Source organism: Sarcophilus harrisii, chromosome 1 (assembly GCF_902635505.1).
Source record: "Sarcophilus harrisii chromosome 1, mSarHar1.11, whole genome shotgun sequence".
Taxonomy (NCBI): Eukaryota; Metazoa; Chordata; class Mammalia; order Dasyuromorphia; family Dasyuridae; genus Sarcophilus; species Sarcophilus harrisii.
In genome coordinates this window covers 675,777,726-675,795,824 of record NC_045426.1, presented here as the reverse complement: position 1 = coordinate 675,795,824, position 18,099 = coordinate 675,777,726, and the positions used below count along the sequence as shown (strand labels likewise).

The following is an 18,099-nucleotide window of genomic DNA, read 5'->3' as shown; positions in this document are numbered from 1 at the left end:
TAGCTAATGTTTCTGTGTGCTTTGAGGTTTCCCAAGTCACCAGAGTTAACATTTATATAACACGCTGTGCCAGGCTCTGTGCTAAGTGCTATGTAAATATTGACTCATTTGATCCTCACAACAACCCTGGGAGGTAAGTGCTATTATATGCCCATTTTACATATGAGAAAACTGAGGTAAACAGGTGGAGTGACTTGTCAATCTGCATATTATGTGTCTGAGGCTGGAATTGAACTCGGGTCTTTCTGATTTCAGGCTCAGTTTTCTATTCCCTAGGGTGCTATCCACTGCCCCATATTCACAAATAGCTGATTTTATCTTCAAAATGAGCCTGGGAGAGAAATTACTGATTTTTCCCATTTTTACAGATGGATCAACTTGAGGCACAGACCAGTTAAGTGACTTGTCCCATGACCATATACCCAGTCTTGTCTACAACTGGACTGTGGTCTTCTCAGTTTTAAGACCAGGATCCTGCCCACCCAGCAGTGTTAGAGATGGAAGTTGTGCAGGGGAAAGGGTAGATTGTGCTTCTGCTTCAGAGGGCATTTCTCTGCCTGCCCACGTAGCGTGTTGGAGTAGAAGGCGTCCTTTTGGACAGCCTGAGGGTTTTTTTATTAATTGCCATTTGTAGGTTTGCAAAGGTTCCTTTATAAGTGCCCCCCTTGCTTCCCCCCCCCCTTTTTTTTGGCTGCTAATTCAGTTGGGGTTAAGTGACTTGCCTAGGGTCCCACAGCTAGGAAATGTTAAGTGTCCGGGATCAGATTTGAACTTGGGTCCTCCTGACTTAAGAGCTGGTGCTGCACCCCTAAGTGTTCCCTTTTTACTGAGGCAGATGATGTAAGTCAGCTGCCCAGAATCACAAAGTTAATACAAGAAAGAAAGTTTTCCTGACTCAAGTCCAGTGTGCTATCCTGTAATACCTACCCCAACCCCACATCCCCCCATGGTATGTGATACTGGAAAAATAAAGTAGATATCTCATCTGTGAAATGGGTCTTGGGGTACTTCATAATCCTTAAATCGATAATATTCTGTGGACTGATTACAGCCACAGAAGGATTTAGGATGAAAAATGCTCAGCTCCAGAGAGAGAGCTGAGGGGAATCTGAGTGCAGCTCAAAGTGCAGATTGCCTTTTATTTTACTTATTTTTCTTGTATTTGCAATTTGACTAATATGGAAAAAGGTTTTGTCTGGTTTCAAATAAATAATTGATATTACATTTCTTGCTTTCTCAGTGGGTGAGGGAGAGACAGGCAGGCAGGTGGCAGAAAATGCAGAATTCAAAAAATGGGGGTCAGGTGGAAAAAAGGATGCTAAACTAAAAACTGTATTTAAAAAACAAAATTAAAAAAAATTTAAAGCCTCAGAGCTTAAAATTAAAAAAAAATTTAAAAATTAAAAAATTAAAAAACAAAATTAAAAAAAAATTTTTTTAAATTTAAAGCCTCAGAGCAATGAGGGCTGTGATGAGTATTCTGTTCTGCAAATCTATCTTTCATTTTTATTGTTTTCATCTCTCGACCCCTTACCACAAAAAGGGTTATAATGAACTCGGGTCTTTATGACTTTAGGCCCAGCATTCTGTTCCCCACATTCACAAATAGCTGACTTTATCCTCAAAGTGATCCTGGGAAATGAAGGTGGAGGCTGGGGAAGAACATGGTCCAGCCAAGCTCATACACACTATGTCTAACACATACATAAGATGCAAAGAAGGAAGGGGGGGAGTGTGCATTCTCATACATTTTCAGGAACAAACTTGGTCATTAGAATTACAGAGTCAAGTCCGCAGCCTTAGCAAGGACTTGTTAAGTGACTAGTTAAGGACAGACTTCCTCCTTTCCACTTATGTTGTGGTCATGGCTTTCCTGGCTCTGTAAGTCAGGTCTTACAAATCTAGCTCCAGCTCCTTCCTGCTCCTGGCGCGGTAATCCTCGCGTTCCCTGGCTGTGCTTATTGGAGACGCCACAGTGTCCCTCCTTCTGGCCTTTGGATAAATGGGAATGTATCTCCTGGGGAGACCCTGCTCCATGATGGACAGTAGAGTCCAGCGCTTTGGTCTATCAGAGGAGGGAGCCAGGCCTTGGGGAATGTGCCCAGAGTCAAAGGACTTTGTCCCTTTACAAATCCAAGCCCGGCTCTCTCTTCCCTGCCTTCCAGTTTGCCAAATAGTAGCTTGGGGCCTGGCTTTCCTTGGCTGCCCTATTAATTCTTCCTTCTCTTCTTCTTTAGATGAGTTTTTCCATCACCCTTTCCTAGACGCAAGCTCCTCCATCAAGAAATGTGAGTAGGGGGATCTCCCCGGGTCCTGGGGCCAGAGTTGGGAGGGGGACCCCTGGTGATGTGCGCCCTCTCTCTGCAGCTCCCCCAGTGCCCATGCCCTCGTACCCCAGCTCGGGCAGTTCTTCCTCCAGCAGCAGCTCTACCTCCCACCTGGCCTCGCCTCCTGTGAGTATGTCCCCGACAGGATCGCTCAGCCCCAAGCGGGGGTTAAATGTGCCAGGGCAGGGCAGGGGGCCCCAGGGAAACGGGGCGTCCCGGACTCCATCCTCCGAAGGAGGGGCGGATTATGTCCCTTTGGAAAAGTGGGGCCGGCCTCCTACCGCCAGGATTTGGGAGCCGGCTCCCTTCACTTACAGAGGGCAAAGTCGCTTCTAGAGCGCTTGCTCCCCATGAATTCACAGCAGAACTGTGACTCTCCCAGGTGCTCAGGCAAAAAATAATGATTTGATAAATAGTGGGGCTCTTCCCGAGGCGATCTGGGACATCCCTCTGCTTTGGTGCCCCCAATGAAAGCAGATGCCCCACTTCAGGAAGCCCCCCCTCCTCACCAGCCCTTCCCCCCTCCTTCCCTGCAGTCCCTTGGGGAGATGCAGCAGCAGCTGCAAAAGACGCTGACCTCCCCAGCCCCGGATGCTGCAGGCTTCCTCCACGGCTCCAAGGACTCGGCCGGCAGCAGCAAGAACTCTTCCTGTGATACTGATGACTTTGTCATGGTCCCGGCCCAGTTCCCAAGTAAGACTTGCTATGAACGGTGGAGGGGGTGGCTCTGGACAAGGCTCCTCAGCCATGTCAACGTCAGGAAATCGGGGGGTTCTTTGTGTCCTGGCCCTGCCCCTTAGGGGCACAGGGGCTAGGCTCCTGGCTTTGCCAAGTCAGGTTCTTGATACATAGGAATATAGAATGGAACCCAGTCCATTGTGGAAAGAACTTGGTTCAGGTTACACAGGTAGTGAGTACTACAGGCCTTTGGACCCAAATCTGACCTTTTGGGGAAATTAAGTTCATTTCTCTGCTGGGGCTGGGTTTCATTTGGGTTCTTAGACAGAAGCCTGGTCGTTTCTTGCCATTTCTTGATCCCAGCTTTGCCCTGGGCTTGTCTTTATTCTCATGCGTTTCCTGCTGTCTGAATGGTCCTTGGATGGGACTAAAGGCTTTCCACTTGCCCCCATCCCCCACCCCATCTCTGGGAAGTCCCCATTGCAGAGCCTGGAAACCACAGGAAGTACGGGGCTTGGATGGAGCTGGCCCAAGCCCCAGGATGTCAGACAGGAGTTGCCAGTTAGTGTAAGCCCTGGCTTCCAGTCCCAAACCCTGGTATTTGGGAGATGAGGTTCTGGTAGAGTAACGGCCCTTTGGGTTCCTCTGTTGTTTTAAGGTTCTTTCTGCACCCCTCCACCCCTCCACGCCAAGCTGGCTGAGTGTGTGGCAGCCAGGACCCTGCTCCCATGTACTCAAACCTAGGTCATTAGGGTCATGATAGTATTGACTTAGAGCTGGGAGCTCATCTGGTTCCATTCTGATTCAGTGTTTTCGGATTCCTTGAGGTGTCCCCGAATGGCCTGCTGGGCCATGTGGGTCAGTACCAGCTCGGAGAACGCCCCACTAAGGACTCCTGGAGGCAGGGAGGGCTCGCGAGCAGCTGTAGGACAGGGGTCAGGGTGCGCTTTGGGAATCGGAATCCAATAGTGTTTCAGGCTACCACGGTAAGGGTATGTTAAGGTTGCAGGGAGACTTCAGATGTCTGGACCCCAGAGGTCTACCCAAGTCTTTTCTTTATTTGTTTAATGATAGCTTTTATTTTCAAAATGCATGCAAAGATAGTTTCCAGCATTCACCCTTGCTGTTCCAAATTTTCTTCTCTCCCTTCTCTCCTTCCCCCCCACCCCTCCCAGAGTGCAGGTAACCCAATAAAGGTTAAACATGTGCATGAATAAGCTTTTCTTTCTCCCCAACACTAGCGGACTTGCCAGGGGAAGCCGCGGGAGCCAAGGCCCCTCAGGACAGTCTGATGTACAGCGGGTAAGCCCCCTCCCCATTCCTTGGCAACCCATCCCTCCCACAGGTGGTCAGGCCCCTGCTTGAAGCCTTCCAGCGACGGGCTCCCCCTCCGTCCCTTTCTGATCCTGGACAGGGATCTTTTTCCCGCCTCCCATCCCTGCGCCTCTGGGGATCCTGGGGATCCTGAACTCTGTTCATTTCATGTTGGAATTAGCTTCATCCCAAGGCAAGGGGTTTTAGATGAGGCTCTGAGAGGCGAGGGGACCAGGGTGGGGAGACTGGAAGCCAGCGCACTTTCTATCTTGGCTCAGTCGCCAAGTTGCAGCCTGCCCTTGGGAAGCTGAGGGTCTGCCAGCCTGGCCATCGCCCCTGAGGGCTTCTTGTCTTTTCAGGAGTTCCCTGGTCACTTCAGCTGGGCTGGAGAGCCAGGGACGGACGCCTTCTCCCTCGCCCCCCTACAGTGGTTCTCCCAGCCCCTCTGGGTAAGCGGCTCTGGGGTGTGGTTGGTGGGTCAGGGGGTTGTCCTTGGCTAGGGTGGGTGGGAATCCCCTAGAATATGGGAGGACAGCCTCCTTTCCTCAGGGAGTGCCATCCTGTGGTCCTGCTTTCACAGATCTCCCCATTTGGGGCCACATACTGGGCATCCTGCCATCATGCCTTCCCATGACTTCGCCTGTACCCCAGGACAGTCCCCAACACTGAAGTCTGCTAATAGAGCAGGCTTTTTATGCCTCTAACTGGGAACTCTACCCCTGGGGGTGGGGGGAGCACCGAAGTTCATTCATTCCAGATGGTGTCAGAGCCAGGAATTCCTCAAGCCCAGGATGGGGGTCAGTTTATGGGAAAAGTCCCCGGGGCTCAGATTGTGGAAAATCCCGAATGTGTGTGACCAGGATGAGATCCAGCTGTTGCTGCTGCTGGAGGCTGGGCTGGGATTGGCCCGTGGCATTTCCTTAGAAATAAGGAGGCTCCCTCTGTTGCCCTCTCACCTATAGGGTCCTTTTGAGGGGACGTCTGCCTGAGGAGCCTTGGAGATGCTTTTATCTCGGTGGCTAAATTTCCAGAAGGAGCCCAAGCTGCTCCCAGAGGGGGCTGCTCAGGGAGGAAGAGGAGGGTCTTCCTCATTCCAGCCCCATAACGTTTCTGTCTCTCTTGCCTTCTCCCACCCCAGCCGACCCAGCGGTTTCTCCAGCAGCAGATATGGTCCGTCCGTCCCTATCCCCGTCCCCACTCAGATCCAGAACTACAGGAGAATCGAGCAGAACCTCCAGTCCCCCAACCAGTACACTCCGCCGACTCCACGGTGAGTGCTGGGCCGAGGGCCAGGGCCGAGCTCCCAGGGCCTGTTCCAGGCTGTCACTTTGTGTTGTGGAATTCCAGGAACAGAATGAGAGTCATGATAGTCCTGTCCCAGGATCATTTCTGTCAGGAGTCACAAGGCAACAGTCACTGTGCCTTTTTTAGGAACCCGAGGCTGCGAGGCAGAGATGGTCAGAACCAGGACTTTGTTACCGGGTGCGCTGATGCAGTCTGGGGGGCTTCCTGCCTTATCCCAGGAGAAGAAACACAGTGGAAGGGAATAGCATTTATGAAGCTTATTGTGTGCCAAGGGCAGTTAGGGGCCCTGTGGTTGCGATGAAGATACAAGTATTAAATCAGAATTAAATTATTCATTAAGTACTAAGTTCTATTATCCAGGGCCAGGCCCTTCCTTCAAGGAGTCTGTATCCTTCTGGGAGGAAACAGTTAATCAGCAAACTTTTACTAAGTATCTATTGGGCTGGGTAATGGGGAAATGAAAAGAGGCAAAAAATAAAAGTAGCTGCCCTCAAGGAGCTTTCTGGGTAATGGGGGATATGCGAGTTCCTCTGTCCAAAGCTAGCCTGTAGGCCAGATAAATGTAGAGAGAGATCGCTCATTGAAGGGACTCGGGAACGCTTCCAGTAAAGGGTGAGGTTTTAGTTGGGCTCTGAGAGCTTGGCACCCAACCTCTAGGTGTTGGAGACAAGACTGTCTTCCTGCTGCATTGTCACATGTAAAGAAATTTTGATTAGGGAGGATATCAGCCAGGGCTCAGACTTGGAGGCTCCTGACAATGGATAGGGTTTGAGTGGTCATATTCTCAATATTCTTCAACATCTTTTTCAAAAAAATATTATTAATTTATTCTTTAAAACACATTGCTTATGAATCATATTGAGAGAGGAAAAAAATCAAAGCAGAAGAGAAAAACCATGAGAGAGAAAAAAGAAGGGAACATAGCATGTGTTGATTTGCATTCAGTTTCCTTCGTCTATTGGGATTGCCTTGGATCACTGAACCACTCACTGAGAACAGCCAAGTCTTTCAGAGTTGTTCATCGCACATTCTTGCTGTTATTGTGTACGATGTATTCCTGGTTCTGATCGCTTCACTCAGATCAGTTCTTGTAAATCTTTTCCAGGCTTTTCTATAATCTGCTTGTCCATCATTTTTTATAGATCAATAATATCCCATTACCTCTTTAACAGCCTTGAGACAAGTATTGCTTGGAGCTAGAATATGTTTGTACTTCTTCCCCAAAAGGAAGAAAATGTGGGGTTCTAGTTGATCCAGCCCTGCTCCTAGGGGCCTTGGAAGGATCCAGCCTGGACCCTCAAGACCTCCCTCTTGCCCTGGGGGACATGCCCCATGCTGGGGGCATGGCTGGGGCAAGATCTCAATACCCTTTTATCCCCTCAGGTCCGGCATGGTTCGGAGGTCCAGCAGTACCAGCCCTCTGGGCTTTAAGCCGGGGATCTCGCCCCCATTCTTCCCTGAACACGGAGCCACCTTTCCCAGAAAGGCTTCTTTGGGGGGAGCCAAGCCGTATAACCCATCTCCTCAAGGTGAGTCCCTGCCCTCTAAGCTTGGCCCCTGTTTGATCTCCCAGCCCTGTCAGGGGGTCCCAGCTGTCTGGGTGACAGAGCTCTGTCTTGGGCATTTTGATACTGTGGCACTCAGTACCTGCCTTTTGGAACATTTGAGCCTGGATGGGATTATTCTGGTGTAAGACTGAGGATGAGTGGGTGGTGTGATCTCTGTGGATGGGCTTAGTGAGGAAGGATTCCCCTGAAAGGAGGGAACACGTAAAAGGCACCTGGATGGGTGGGGACAAGGGGGAGGGGCTTGCCCCAGGTCTCAGAAGGCCCCAGTTGAGCTCAGACTTTGCAGGAAAGTTTATTTCAGGGTTGGGAGGCTGTCAGGTGTTTCTGTTCCTTCTGAAAAGACAGTGACTTTTTGATTTTGACCAGCTGGAACCATCCCAGAGCGTCCAGGGCAGAGCAGAGTACCCTCCCCGCAAGGCACCGAGATGTGTGTAGTTGGCGGTGGCAGCAGGGTCTCCAGGCCTGGTATGTTTTGGGGGAATTAGGGGGTGTTGAATCTGAAGCACCTGCCCCTGGGATGGGGAGATACAGGTCCTACCTGTGGGATATCCCTCATCTTAAAAGGCCCATTATGGGAGGCCACGGTCTTTTCCTTTTTGTGTTCTGGGGCAGGTGGTCTGGTAAATGAAGCCTCTGGACCCCATCTTTCTTAGAAACAAATTTTAAATGTATCAAATACAGAGGATTACAAAGAAAACCAGACGTGCCCTTATCCAGATTTTAAAAATGTATATATAATGATTTATTATTATTACTGTTGTTCTATCTATAAGATATTATTTTCCCTGATTATAATTGTTAACATTTTTTTTTTTGAGTTCCAAATTTTATCCTTCTCCTCCTCCTTTCATGAGACAGGAAGCAATCTGATATAGGTTATACTTGTGCAGTCATGTAAAACATTTCCATATTAGTCATTTTGTGCAAGATCAAAAAAGAAAGTGAAAAAATAGTCTACTTCGGTCTGTATTCAAGCAACAGCAATTCTTCGGTAGCAGATAGCCTTCATAAGCCTCCTAGGGCTGATGTATTGATAAGTATAACTAAAGTTGTTTTTCTGTCACTGGGTACAGGGTTCTTGTTCTCTTTACATCAGTTTATAGAAGATTTTTACATGTTTCCTGAAATAATCTTGCTTTTTATTTATCCAAATTTTTTTTTTCACATGACAAATTTAAGAACTCTTGATCTAATAATAGGCACTTTACAAAGTACTTTATCCATAGATTTAGATTTAGAAGGAATCCCCTCTGTTGGCATTTGAGCTCAAACAGCCTAAAGTCACACCGGTAATGAGCATTTGGACTGGGATTTGAACCCAGATTCTCTTACACTAGTATCAGGGATCTCATTGCTGATGGGATGTCCGAGTTTGTCCCATAAACATGGAAAACTAGCCTCTCCTCCCCTGCAGCACTTCCAGGTTAAAGTTTTCCTGTCCCTTCGGCTGGTCTTCACAGCAAGTGTTTGGTTCTGGGTTTCCTCCCAAATGCTTGATGCCCTCCCTGGGTGCCCACCCAGATGCCCATCCAGTTACTCTGGAGGATGTGAATTTCCTTTCTAAAAGAAAAGACTGGACACATGCTACTTCTAAGTTGTTCTGACCAAGACCGAGTACAAGGGGGACCATCATCACCCCCATCTTGGACTTAACCCTAAAAAGCCTGAGAGTCAGAATGTCCCAAAGGACCAGCTGCATCCCTTGATAGCAGGATGAAGACTTATTTCAGTGTAAAAATGACATCAGACTGGCATTGTTTGTATGTGATGGGCTTTTGCATAGACAGGAGAATGAAAATATTTACCAAATCCCCTCCCTCTTCCCTTGACACACGTGATGATGCAATCTAAGGTTGCATCAGCTTCTGCTCCCCCCAAACATTTTCCAAGCCCGTTGCCCCTTGGCCCTGCCTGGCCCTGTGTGTATTTTGTGGACTTGGCTCGTACTTATTTCAGCCCAGCTCTGTAACCTGGCAGGACCTTACTGATAGCTGTTAGTGTTCATTTTCCTTCGTTTTTACAGCTGGGGAAGCTGAGACCCAGGGTCTCATAAGTGGTTGGCTCTGCTCAAACTCGGGTCTTGGGATTCTGGATTTTTCTGCACTGGGGGGACTTAGGGTTCAGTGGATGGCTGCCGTACCAAGGAATGAAGGAAAGATTGAGTTAAACCGGGTTTAGCTGGAGGAGGGGACCTTCTTGCACAAGATGGTGAATCTGTACTTCTCTCCTCCTCAGGCGCTTCTCTCCCAGAACATTCTCCCAAGGGGCTGGGCTACCGTCTGCACAGCGCCCCCAACCTCTCCGACCTGCACGTGGTGAAGCCCAAATTGCCCAAGCCCCCCACAGACCCTCTGGTGGCCCCTTTTACTTACCCCCAGGCCAGCCCTCCCCAGCAGCACTACGGCCTGCAGCCATGCCGGACCCTCAGGGCATCCCCGAAGCTGCCTGACTTCATGCAGCGGAACCCCCTGCCCCCCATCCTGGGCTCTCCCACCAAGGTAAGTGGGTGTTTGCGGGCAGGACGGGCAGAGCTTGGACTTGGGGTGGAAGGAAGGATGTAATCGGACTTTGCCGTCCTAGCTCCAAGGGGGAGGAGACAAAGTGGAGGCTGGAGTTTTCGGGGAGAACAATAGGAAGGCCCTCCACCTAAACATTGCCACGTCCTCATCTAGGCTGTACCTGCTTTTGAGTTCCCCAAGACACCGAGTTCCCAGAACCTGCTCACTCTCCTCGCCCACCAAGGGGTTGTGGTCACCCCCACACGGAACAGGACTCTGCCCGACCTCCGGGAGATGGGCCACTTCCAGAGCCCACCCAGCCTGGGCCTGAGGCCCGTGGAAGAGATCAAGGGACCCTTTGGCAGGTGTGGGAGCTGGGGAAGAGAGAACCCCCCCCCCCCACTGGATGCATAGCGACCCATATCTGTGGCCTTTAACTTCTCCCTCCTCGGGCTGTTCCCACAGGCTGTTGCCACTTGGTGGGTGCTCAGCCCCAGGGAATTCTGGCCACGGGTGGGCTGGGTGACTTCCCTGCTTGGACTGTCTCCTAATGAGACAAAGGTTGGATTGGATGGCCTTAATAAGGTCCTGTCCAGCTCTCAGTGACCCCAGTGGTCTTCCCTCAGACCGAGGGGACTCCCTGGAGGCAGCTCTGACTCGATGTAAGCCATTAGTGGGGAGGCCAGTCACGTACTATGTACCTGCAGCCCCGTTCTAGGTGCTGAGGGGGAGACCTCGGTGATCCCAGAGCCGGGACCTAAGCTTTGGGCCAGCATGGGCCCCGTGTATGGTCAGATATCAGCGGGTGTGTGCTGCAGATTAATTAGAAATTGTGGGGAGGGAGGGGGGAGGTCCAGCATAGACCCAGACCTGCTGGGGTCCCCAGGACTAAGATACTGGGTGAGGGGTTTTAGCAGGACCCCCGAGCACAGTCCCTGGCAAGCTCTGATCCTGGTCCCCCCATCCCCACAGGTCCCTCAGCACCGGTCGCCTCACTGACCTGCTTCTCAAAGCTGCATTTGGGTCTCAGGCCCCCGACACGGGGAGCAACGAAAGCCTTCAGGAGAAGCCCATGGAGATCGGTGAGCAGGGTTGGACGGGGCCTCCGAGACGAGGCTCCTCGGCCAGCTGGGGTGTCCTGTGTGTTTGGGCACGTGGTCTTTACCCACCTGTACCTCTCTCCCCCACAGCCCCTTCTGCTGGCTATGGAGGAAATCTGCTCCCTGGGGCGAGGGCCGGGGGCTCCTCCAGCCCCTCCCCTGTCATCTTCACGGTGGGCTCCCCTCCCAGTGGAACAACCCCACCCCAGGTCCCTCGGACGCGGATGTTCTCAGGTAAGGGCAGCTGCAGCTACCTCAGGTTTTCCTGGCTTTGGGCTCTGCTGGGGCTGTCGTGACCATCTTCAATCTCTGGTCCAGGTCTCCCTTCTGTGGCTTGTTGGGAGCTCGGTCAGCCTGGGATCTGGGGTTTCTTCTAGCTCTAGGTGTGTGAACTTAGTTTGCCGTCTAAATGATACACATATAAGATGTAATATAGTGGGGTTCGCAGCATGTAAAGGAATGAGCATAAAATGAACCTTTGAAAAAGGCTTCCTGCAGGGTTCCCTCAAGCTCAGCCTTGAAAGGAGGAAGCCATCCTTTAGTAAACGCCTCCTGTGTGTGTAAAATGGCACTGTGCTAAGCGCTCCAGAAATCTCCTTGATAGTTGGAAGTGGACAAGAAGGAGGCGGTAGCCCACTGAGCCCGAGTCTGGCCAACGGCACAAAGCTTGGCCACGTGGAAGTGGTGGGGAATAACGGGGTCACCCTGAAAGCAAGAGGAGGCTTCCCAGTGGTGTTGGCTGAATATCACAGACTCTAAGGTGACGTTTTGGTTGGTCATCCCAGCTCTGGGGGCTTCAGTGGGGTTCAAGGACTCTTGTCTCCACTTCCTGAGGGGGTAAATGAAATTTTACTAAGCCAGCCTTAGACTCCCAGCCCACAAGCTGCTGGCAGCCTTTAAAATCAACCAGCAAGCATTTATTAAACTTCTGCTGGCCCTAAACATGGCCCTAAATTCAAGGGATACAATAAAGGGATTTGGGGTTAAAGAAAAAGGTTATTTGGTAGCTACCTCTTCAGCCCTCAGAGCCTCCCCCTTCCTCTGCTATCCCATTTACATGGAGAGAGTCTCCGCTTAGTTTGAAAATGGGGCTGATACAATGGATGTGGATACACTGGACATCTTAAACTTTGGGGTCCAGTGGATTGTTACTGAACTTGGAATGTCCTGTAGGGACCGTGACAGATTGTGAAACCCCAATGGATCAGCCACTGGTCTAATCGCTCATTTTTCCATTTGTATCTAACTTTTGGTATTTAGATTGTGGGTTAGGGACCATCCTTCAACCCCTGGTTTTTCAGCTTGCCTCAAATAGACTCATTCTATAGGGAATAAAATGTCAGTGGATTTAGGAGTCTTTGAAAAGGCTTCCTGCAGGAGGTTCCCTGAGCTCAGCCTTGAAGGGAGGAAGACCTCATTAAGGCCTGGGTTTGGGAAGAATTGAGTTTCAGCCTCATTTTTCTTATGAGGAGTTTGAAATAGATCTTTCAGCTCTTGATGACTGATGATAGGATTTGGGGACACTTCTGTGATGGCTTTGTACCTCAGTTTCCTCATCTGTAAAATGGTTATACATGAAATAACCCCGACCTCTCAGGGTTGTTGTGAGAAACCAGTTTCTCAAGCATTGGAAAAGAAAAGAAAACCTTAGAGTGGTTTTTAACAAGAAAGAAAAAAAATAATGAACTTGAACCCAGAAAGTATTTCATATTGCAAAGCCAGCTCTTATTATTATATATTATCTGCTGCTCCTCTGAAAAAGGGCCCTGAAACAGTATTGAATGGGATTTGTGCCGTGGCCTGGGCTTTCTAGAACCAGCAGGGTCCCTTTCCTGTCCTGGGCTCTTGATTCCTCTGGGGGCCAGGGCCTTCTCCTCCTGGCTCCTTCCGGGCTGCTCCGCGGGCTCCAGGTCCTGATCTGTCTCTGGGAGAAGGGGCTTCTCCAGGGCACCCTTGCCCCTCTCTTTTATGCCCTCGAGTTCCTTGGGTTAACCTCCATGTCCCCTCTGGGAATGTATTGTTCTCCTAGGTCCCTGCTGGCTGCCTCTCCTTCACACCCATGCAGATACCCTCCGTGAGTCCACAGAATAAGTAGCGTCTCTTTGCCCGCCTGCTGATGCCCAAACATGCCAGGGAAGGCCGCGCCTCTGCCCCTGCCCATTGGGAGGCACGAGTCTGTACCTGAAGTAGTGGCAGAGTTTGCTCCTAGCAGGCCAGGACCCATAGCTCTCTCCCCCCAACCTCCCTCGGCCTCCAGCGGCCCCTGGAAAAAGGGGGCTGTGGTTTGGAAATGGGCAATACTGTCACATGGCCCAAGCTCCCCGGGCACAAAGCAGAGCAGGGAAACGGGAGAAAGCAGGACAAAAGATAGGGGCCATTTGGCAAGGCGTGTACAAAGGGAGCGGCTGGGGCTGGTCCCCAGAGAGCCATCCAAAGGGTGGGTGGGGAAGGATGGTGGGACTTGGGGGGGCCTGGATTCTTCACTGGGACAGGGAGGTGGGGCATGTGCTCCCCAAGAATGCTACAAGGCGTCTCCCTGTGTGGCAAGACAGGGCAATCATTGCTTCCCCAGGGCCTCTCCAGCTGCTCACAGTCACTGGGCAAGGAAACGCTGGCACTGTGGGTGGCAGTGCCAGGGAGAGGGTAGCTGTGGTTTCCCCCCCCCCATGCCTTAGCTCCTTGGACTCTCTGGAGGCAGTGTGGGCTTGGTGGCCAGCTGCTCTGTGCCCAGCCCCGTGACCCACTTTCTCTGTCTGACAGGGTGGGCTTAGGAACCTTAGTGGGCACCCCTGGGGACCTCACCCGGGACTCCCTCCTCTCTCCACCAGTGGGCTCCTCCAGTTCCCAGAGCTCGGGCGGCTCCTTCAGTAGTCGCCACCTGATCCCTGGCATAGGGGGCGAGGCAGTGGAGGCCCCGGGCAACCTGCGTTGCTATGGCTTCACCGATCCCATCACTGCCAACCTGGAGGGGGCTGTGACCTTCGAGGCCCCGGATCTGCCTGAGGAGACACTCATGGAGGTGAGGCCGCAAGCCTGAGAGTTTGCACATCTGTGGGTGGGGGGAGATCGGGAGAGAGTAAATCACCTTGAAAAAGGAAAGGGGGGAGAGGGAGAGAAAATGCTTAATTTAGAACAAGCTGCTCTGGCTGGATTCCGCCTGAAATTCTCATCTTCCCTGTCCGGCAGCTTTCTCCCTGGAGGGAGGGAGAGTATTTTTATCCATCCTCCCAGATCTGTCTAATCCTGTAATTGGGGGGAGGGGAGTCCCAAGGGCAATTCCCAGGGCCAGCTCGAGACCTGCCTTCCCTTGGCTTGTCTGGGAGGAGTCTGGGAGCTGGCCAGCCCCCAGCCCAGATTCTCCTTCCACACCTTGGCTTTCTTCAGTCACAAGAGAGGAGGGTTACTAATAGAAGTGGGGCATTTAACATGTCCTCTGTGACCTGGAAAAGGTGGTTGGGGCCCCCGACCTTCCCCACAGCACTCAGGTTCCCTCAGAAATGCTCTGAGGACCAGTCCCAATAGATGCCCGTACTCTGGCTAGCCACTCATTCCTTTTGGCTTACATTCTTTTTTAAATTTAGTTTTAGGTTGGTTGTTGTTGTTTTATTAAAACGTGCATGGGCTATTCGGGTAATTTTAGATATTTAGACAGACTCTATTTTAGCTTTTTATTTTGAAAATAATTGGATAGATTTCAACATTGACCCTTGCAAGAACCTTGTGTTCCACATTTTTTCCCTCCCTTTCCCCCACCCCCTCCACTACATGGCAAGTCATTCAATATGTTCAAAACTTTACGTGTGGTTTTTTTTTTTGGTTTGTTTTATTTTTTTTGCTGAGATAGTTGGGGTAAAGTGACTTGCCCAGGGTCACACAGCCAGGAAGAGTTAAGTGTCTGAGGCCCGATTTGAACTTGGGTCCTTCTGACGTCAGGGCCACTACCCACTTTACCCACTGCACCATTTAGCTGCCCACTTAACGTGTATTTAGAAAATAAAACACTAATGAAATTCAACTAAATGAGTTTATTACTTAAAAACAAAATAATGCTTCAGCCTAGGCTTGAAGGAAGCCAGAGCAAAAAGGGCACTCTCCAAGAGGGAGTGCTCAGAATTCCCCTTGGTATCTGCCGGGCTGGGGCCCAAGCTTTCCTCCCCTTGGTCTCCGTGGGGCCGGGGCCTAAGCTTTCCTCCCCGTGGATGCTGTGGATGGGCCCCATGCCCTGTGGGAGATTGTTCCGATTGGGTGTATGAGGGCAGGTGTTGAAGGCTTCCTACAGAAGGCGTCCCTGGGCCCCGGGGCTGCTGCTTCAGCAGCTCCCTCGCCTCCTTCCTGAGCACAGCCCCATTTCTCTCTGCAGCAAGAGCACACGGACATCCTCCGCAGCCTCCGATTCACGCTGGCCTTTGTCCACTGCGTCATGGAGATGGCCGCCGCCAAGGGCAGCACGGGCGACGTGGGAAGCTCCATGGCCTCCGAGTACCAGCTGCAGGAGAGCATTGTGGCCGACCAGATCAGCCTGCTGAGCCGAGAGTGGAGGTGGGCGCTCCTGGGGGGGAGGCGAGGCTGGGGACCCCCGGGCATGTGCATCCCCCCGGTGGGCAGAGCTCTGTCACACACTGAGCGCTGCTCTAGCCCGGATCTGGGCGGCAGACTCGGGTTCATGCAGCGCTCTCGTTCTTTGCCCACAGTTACGCAGAGCAGCTGGTGTTGTATCTCAAGGTGGCCGAGCTGCTCTCCTCTGGGCTGCAGACGGCCATCGAGCAGATCAAGGCTGGGAAACTCTGCCTGTCCTCCACCGTCAAGCAGGGTAAGGCCCCATGCCCTCCACCCCACGGGGAAGGTTGGAGGGGACCCACCCCAGCGGGCACATGGGAGTAGAGGGCCGTGGGCTTGAAGGGGACCGTGATGGACTTGCCCAGGCCCGCCAGTGGGCACGCTCACTCATGGGAGAACAGGGCTGGGGCCCAAAGGTGGTAGAGACCTCCAAGATTGTCTAGTACAGATTACAGAGAAGGGTTACAGACAAGGTTGACTTGGGGTGCTGCCATCCCCCGGGCCATTGATGCAGAGGTGGAAACGCTCTGAGTCCAGCCCCTTCCCATCCCAGCTGTGGGAGCTCAGTCCTAGCGACAGCCACTGAATGACTGCGGTGGGAGACCCCCTGGAAGGCAGGGCCGCCCCTGGAGCGTGTTTGCACACGGAGCTCTCCCTAACAGCTCACAGAGCCCTCTGCTTCTCGGGAGGAGTCAGGAGTCCCCAGGAGAGGCTCTCCTCCCTCAGAACTACAGTTGGCAGGTGCTGGGGCGGTTCTGTGCAGGTCTCCAGCTACATGCAGAGATCGTTGATTCAGAGGCACTGGGCAGTCAGCCTAGTCCCGTCCCTCATTTCCATTCCCCGGTATATCCCACCCTCCTCCTCCTCCTCTCACTTACAGCAAGTTAGAAAGAAAGAAGGGAAAGGGCAGTTCAGTGTGGTGGAGCATGTAGTGTTCCACACCCATAGCTCCCCACCTCCAAAAAGTGAATGGAGGCATGTTGTGAGTGTAGATTCTCAGTCCAAAGATAAGCCCGTCTGTACAGCTCTGGGAGCAGGAGAAAGAAATTGGGGGCTGCTGGTGCATTGGCCCGGCCTCTCCTCGCCTCCAAATGTGATCCTGCTCTCACTACCCTGGCACAGACTCCAGAGCCTGGGCTGAGCCTGTGTCTCCATCACACCATGCCGGCTCCCACCAATCCACTCTCAGCAGCCTGGCAGGGCCAGGTGGGGCCCGCTGAGTCAGAACCTTCCCCGAGCTCTCACACTCTCACACACAGACTGTCTCTCTTCCTCCCTTATCTCTCTTTCTCTCTCTCCTCCCCTTCCCTCCCCTCCATCCTTCTCTTCCACACACACACACACACACACACACACTTACACTCACACACACTCTCTCTCTCCCACCTGCCTCTCACTCTCTGTGTCTTTCTCCATTTCTGTCTCTGACCCGCCATTCCCATGCCCCCCCCCCCCACTCCTGCAACATGTGGTTGCATCTGGCAGAAGGGTCGGGGGATGTGACCCAGAGCAGAGGGGACCCCGCTGTCCTGGGGGAGAGGGGCCTTGTGCTTGGTCTGGGCCCGGCTCTGACCTGGCCCCCTCCCCGTCCCCCACTTCCTTGGCTGCAGTCGTGCGGAAACTGAATGAGCTTTACAAGTCAAGTGTGTCCTCCTGCCATTGCCTGAACCTGCAGCTGCAGAAATTCTTCCTGGACAAGCAGAAGCTCATGGACCGAATCAACAGCATCACTGCCGAGAAGTTGATCTTCAACTACGCCGTGCAGATGGTACAGGGCTCCCGCCCAGATCTGGGCCCTGCACGAGGGGTGTCCTCGGGGGGGTTCCATAGTTACGGGGCCCTGGGTCTGGAGGGTCTGAGCCCCGGGAAGCTGGCCAGCTTACTCTCTGAGGGCCTTGGCTTTGTGTCCAAACCTGGCCGGCCTGGGCCAGCACCTTTCTGTAATGTTGCACAGTTGTCATGGCTTAAAACTACTGTAAGGTGGGGGGCAGCTAGGGGGCACAGTGGACAGAGCACCAGCCCTGAAGTCAGGAGGACCCTAGTTCAAATCTGACCTCAGACATGTAACACTTCCTAAGTATGTGACCCAATTGCTTCAGCCAAAAAAAACAAAAAAACGAAACCAAAACAAACCACTGTAAGACTTTGGGTCTATCCTGTGGAGTGCTGCCTTGAGGTATGCAAGTGTCATGGGCACTGTCTCATTTTACCCTTAAGAAACAGTGATGTTTAAGCCCCTACTATGCATGCATAGGAAGTGATTCAGGCCAGTTCCAGTCTTCATCCAGAGAGAGAACTGTGGGGACTGCAACATAGTGTTTTCACACTTTTTGGTTTTTTTGCTTGCATTTTGTTTTTTCTCATTTTTTTTGTCCTTTTTGATTCTCCCCCCCCCCGAGGAAATTTTTTATTTAACGTTTTTTGTTTTCAAAACATGCCTGGGTAATTTCCCAACACTGACTCTTGCAAAACCTTGTGTTCCAAAATTTCCCCCTTCCCCCACCCCCTCCCCTAATTGGCAAATAATCCAATATATGTTAAAACATGGTAAGAATATGTTAAATCCAACGGGAGCTGATTTTTCTTTAGCAGCATAATAATTGTGGAAATATGTAAAGAAGAATCCATGTGTTTAGCATATTGGATTACTTGCTGTCTAAGGGAGGGGGTGGGGAAGGGAAGGAAAAAATTTGAATCACAAGATTTTACAAAGGTGAATGATGAGAATTATCTACTATGTTTTGAAAATAAA

At 51.6% G+C, this 18,099-nt stretch overlaps 1 protein-coding gene across 2 annotated transcripts in view; it reads left to right on the top strand.

The window, feature by feature from the left end:
• ULK1 (unc-51 like autophagy activating kinase 1) overlaps positions 1 to 18,099 on the top strand; it is a 50,362-nt gene that overhangs the window by 27,683 nt on the left and 4,580 nt on the right. Inside the window, exons 11-27 of one of the 2 annotated variants that reach the window (XM_031948385.1) lie at positions 2,238 to 2,288; positions 2,368 to 2,453; positions 2,864 to 3,020; positions 4,247 to 4,307; positions 4,679 to 4,768; positions 5,458 to 5,589; positions 7,008 to 7,153; positions 7,559 to 7,657; positions 9,428 to 9,690; positions 9,865 to 10,055; positions 10,663 to 10,772; positions 10,881 to 11,024; positions 12,820 to 12,864; positions 13,619 to 13,809; positions 15,151 to 15,329; positions 15,482 to 15,600; positions 16,958 to 17,115. In XM_031948385.1, the coding sequence (XP_031804245.1) occupies positions 2,238 to 2,288; positions 2,368 to 2,453; positions 2,864 to 3,020; positions 4,247 to 4,307; positions 4,679 to 4,768; positions 5,458 to 5,589; positions 7,008 to 7,153; positions 7,559 to 7,657; positions 9,428 to 9,690; positions 9,865 to 10,055; positions 10,663 to 10,772; positions 10,881 to 11,024; positions 12,820 to 12,864; positions 13,619 to 13,809; positions 15,151 to 15,329; positions 15,482 to 15,600; positions 16,958 to 17,115 (2,222 nt within the window). The remainder of the gene's footprint in view (positions 1 to 2,237; positions 2,289 to 2,367; positions 2,454 to 2,863; positions 3,021 to 4,246; positions 4,308 to 4,678; positions 4,769 to 5,457; positions 5,590 to 7,007; positions 7,154 to 7,558; positions 7,658 to 9,427; positions 9,691 to 9,864; positions 10,056 to 10,662; positions 10,773 to 10,880; positions 11,025 to 12,819; positions 12,865 to 13,618; positions 13,810 to 15,150; positions 15,330 to 15,481; positions 15,601 to 16,957; positions 17,116 to 18,099) is intronic. The other variant, XM_023496950.2, reaches the window with a different exon arrangement.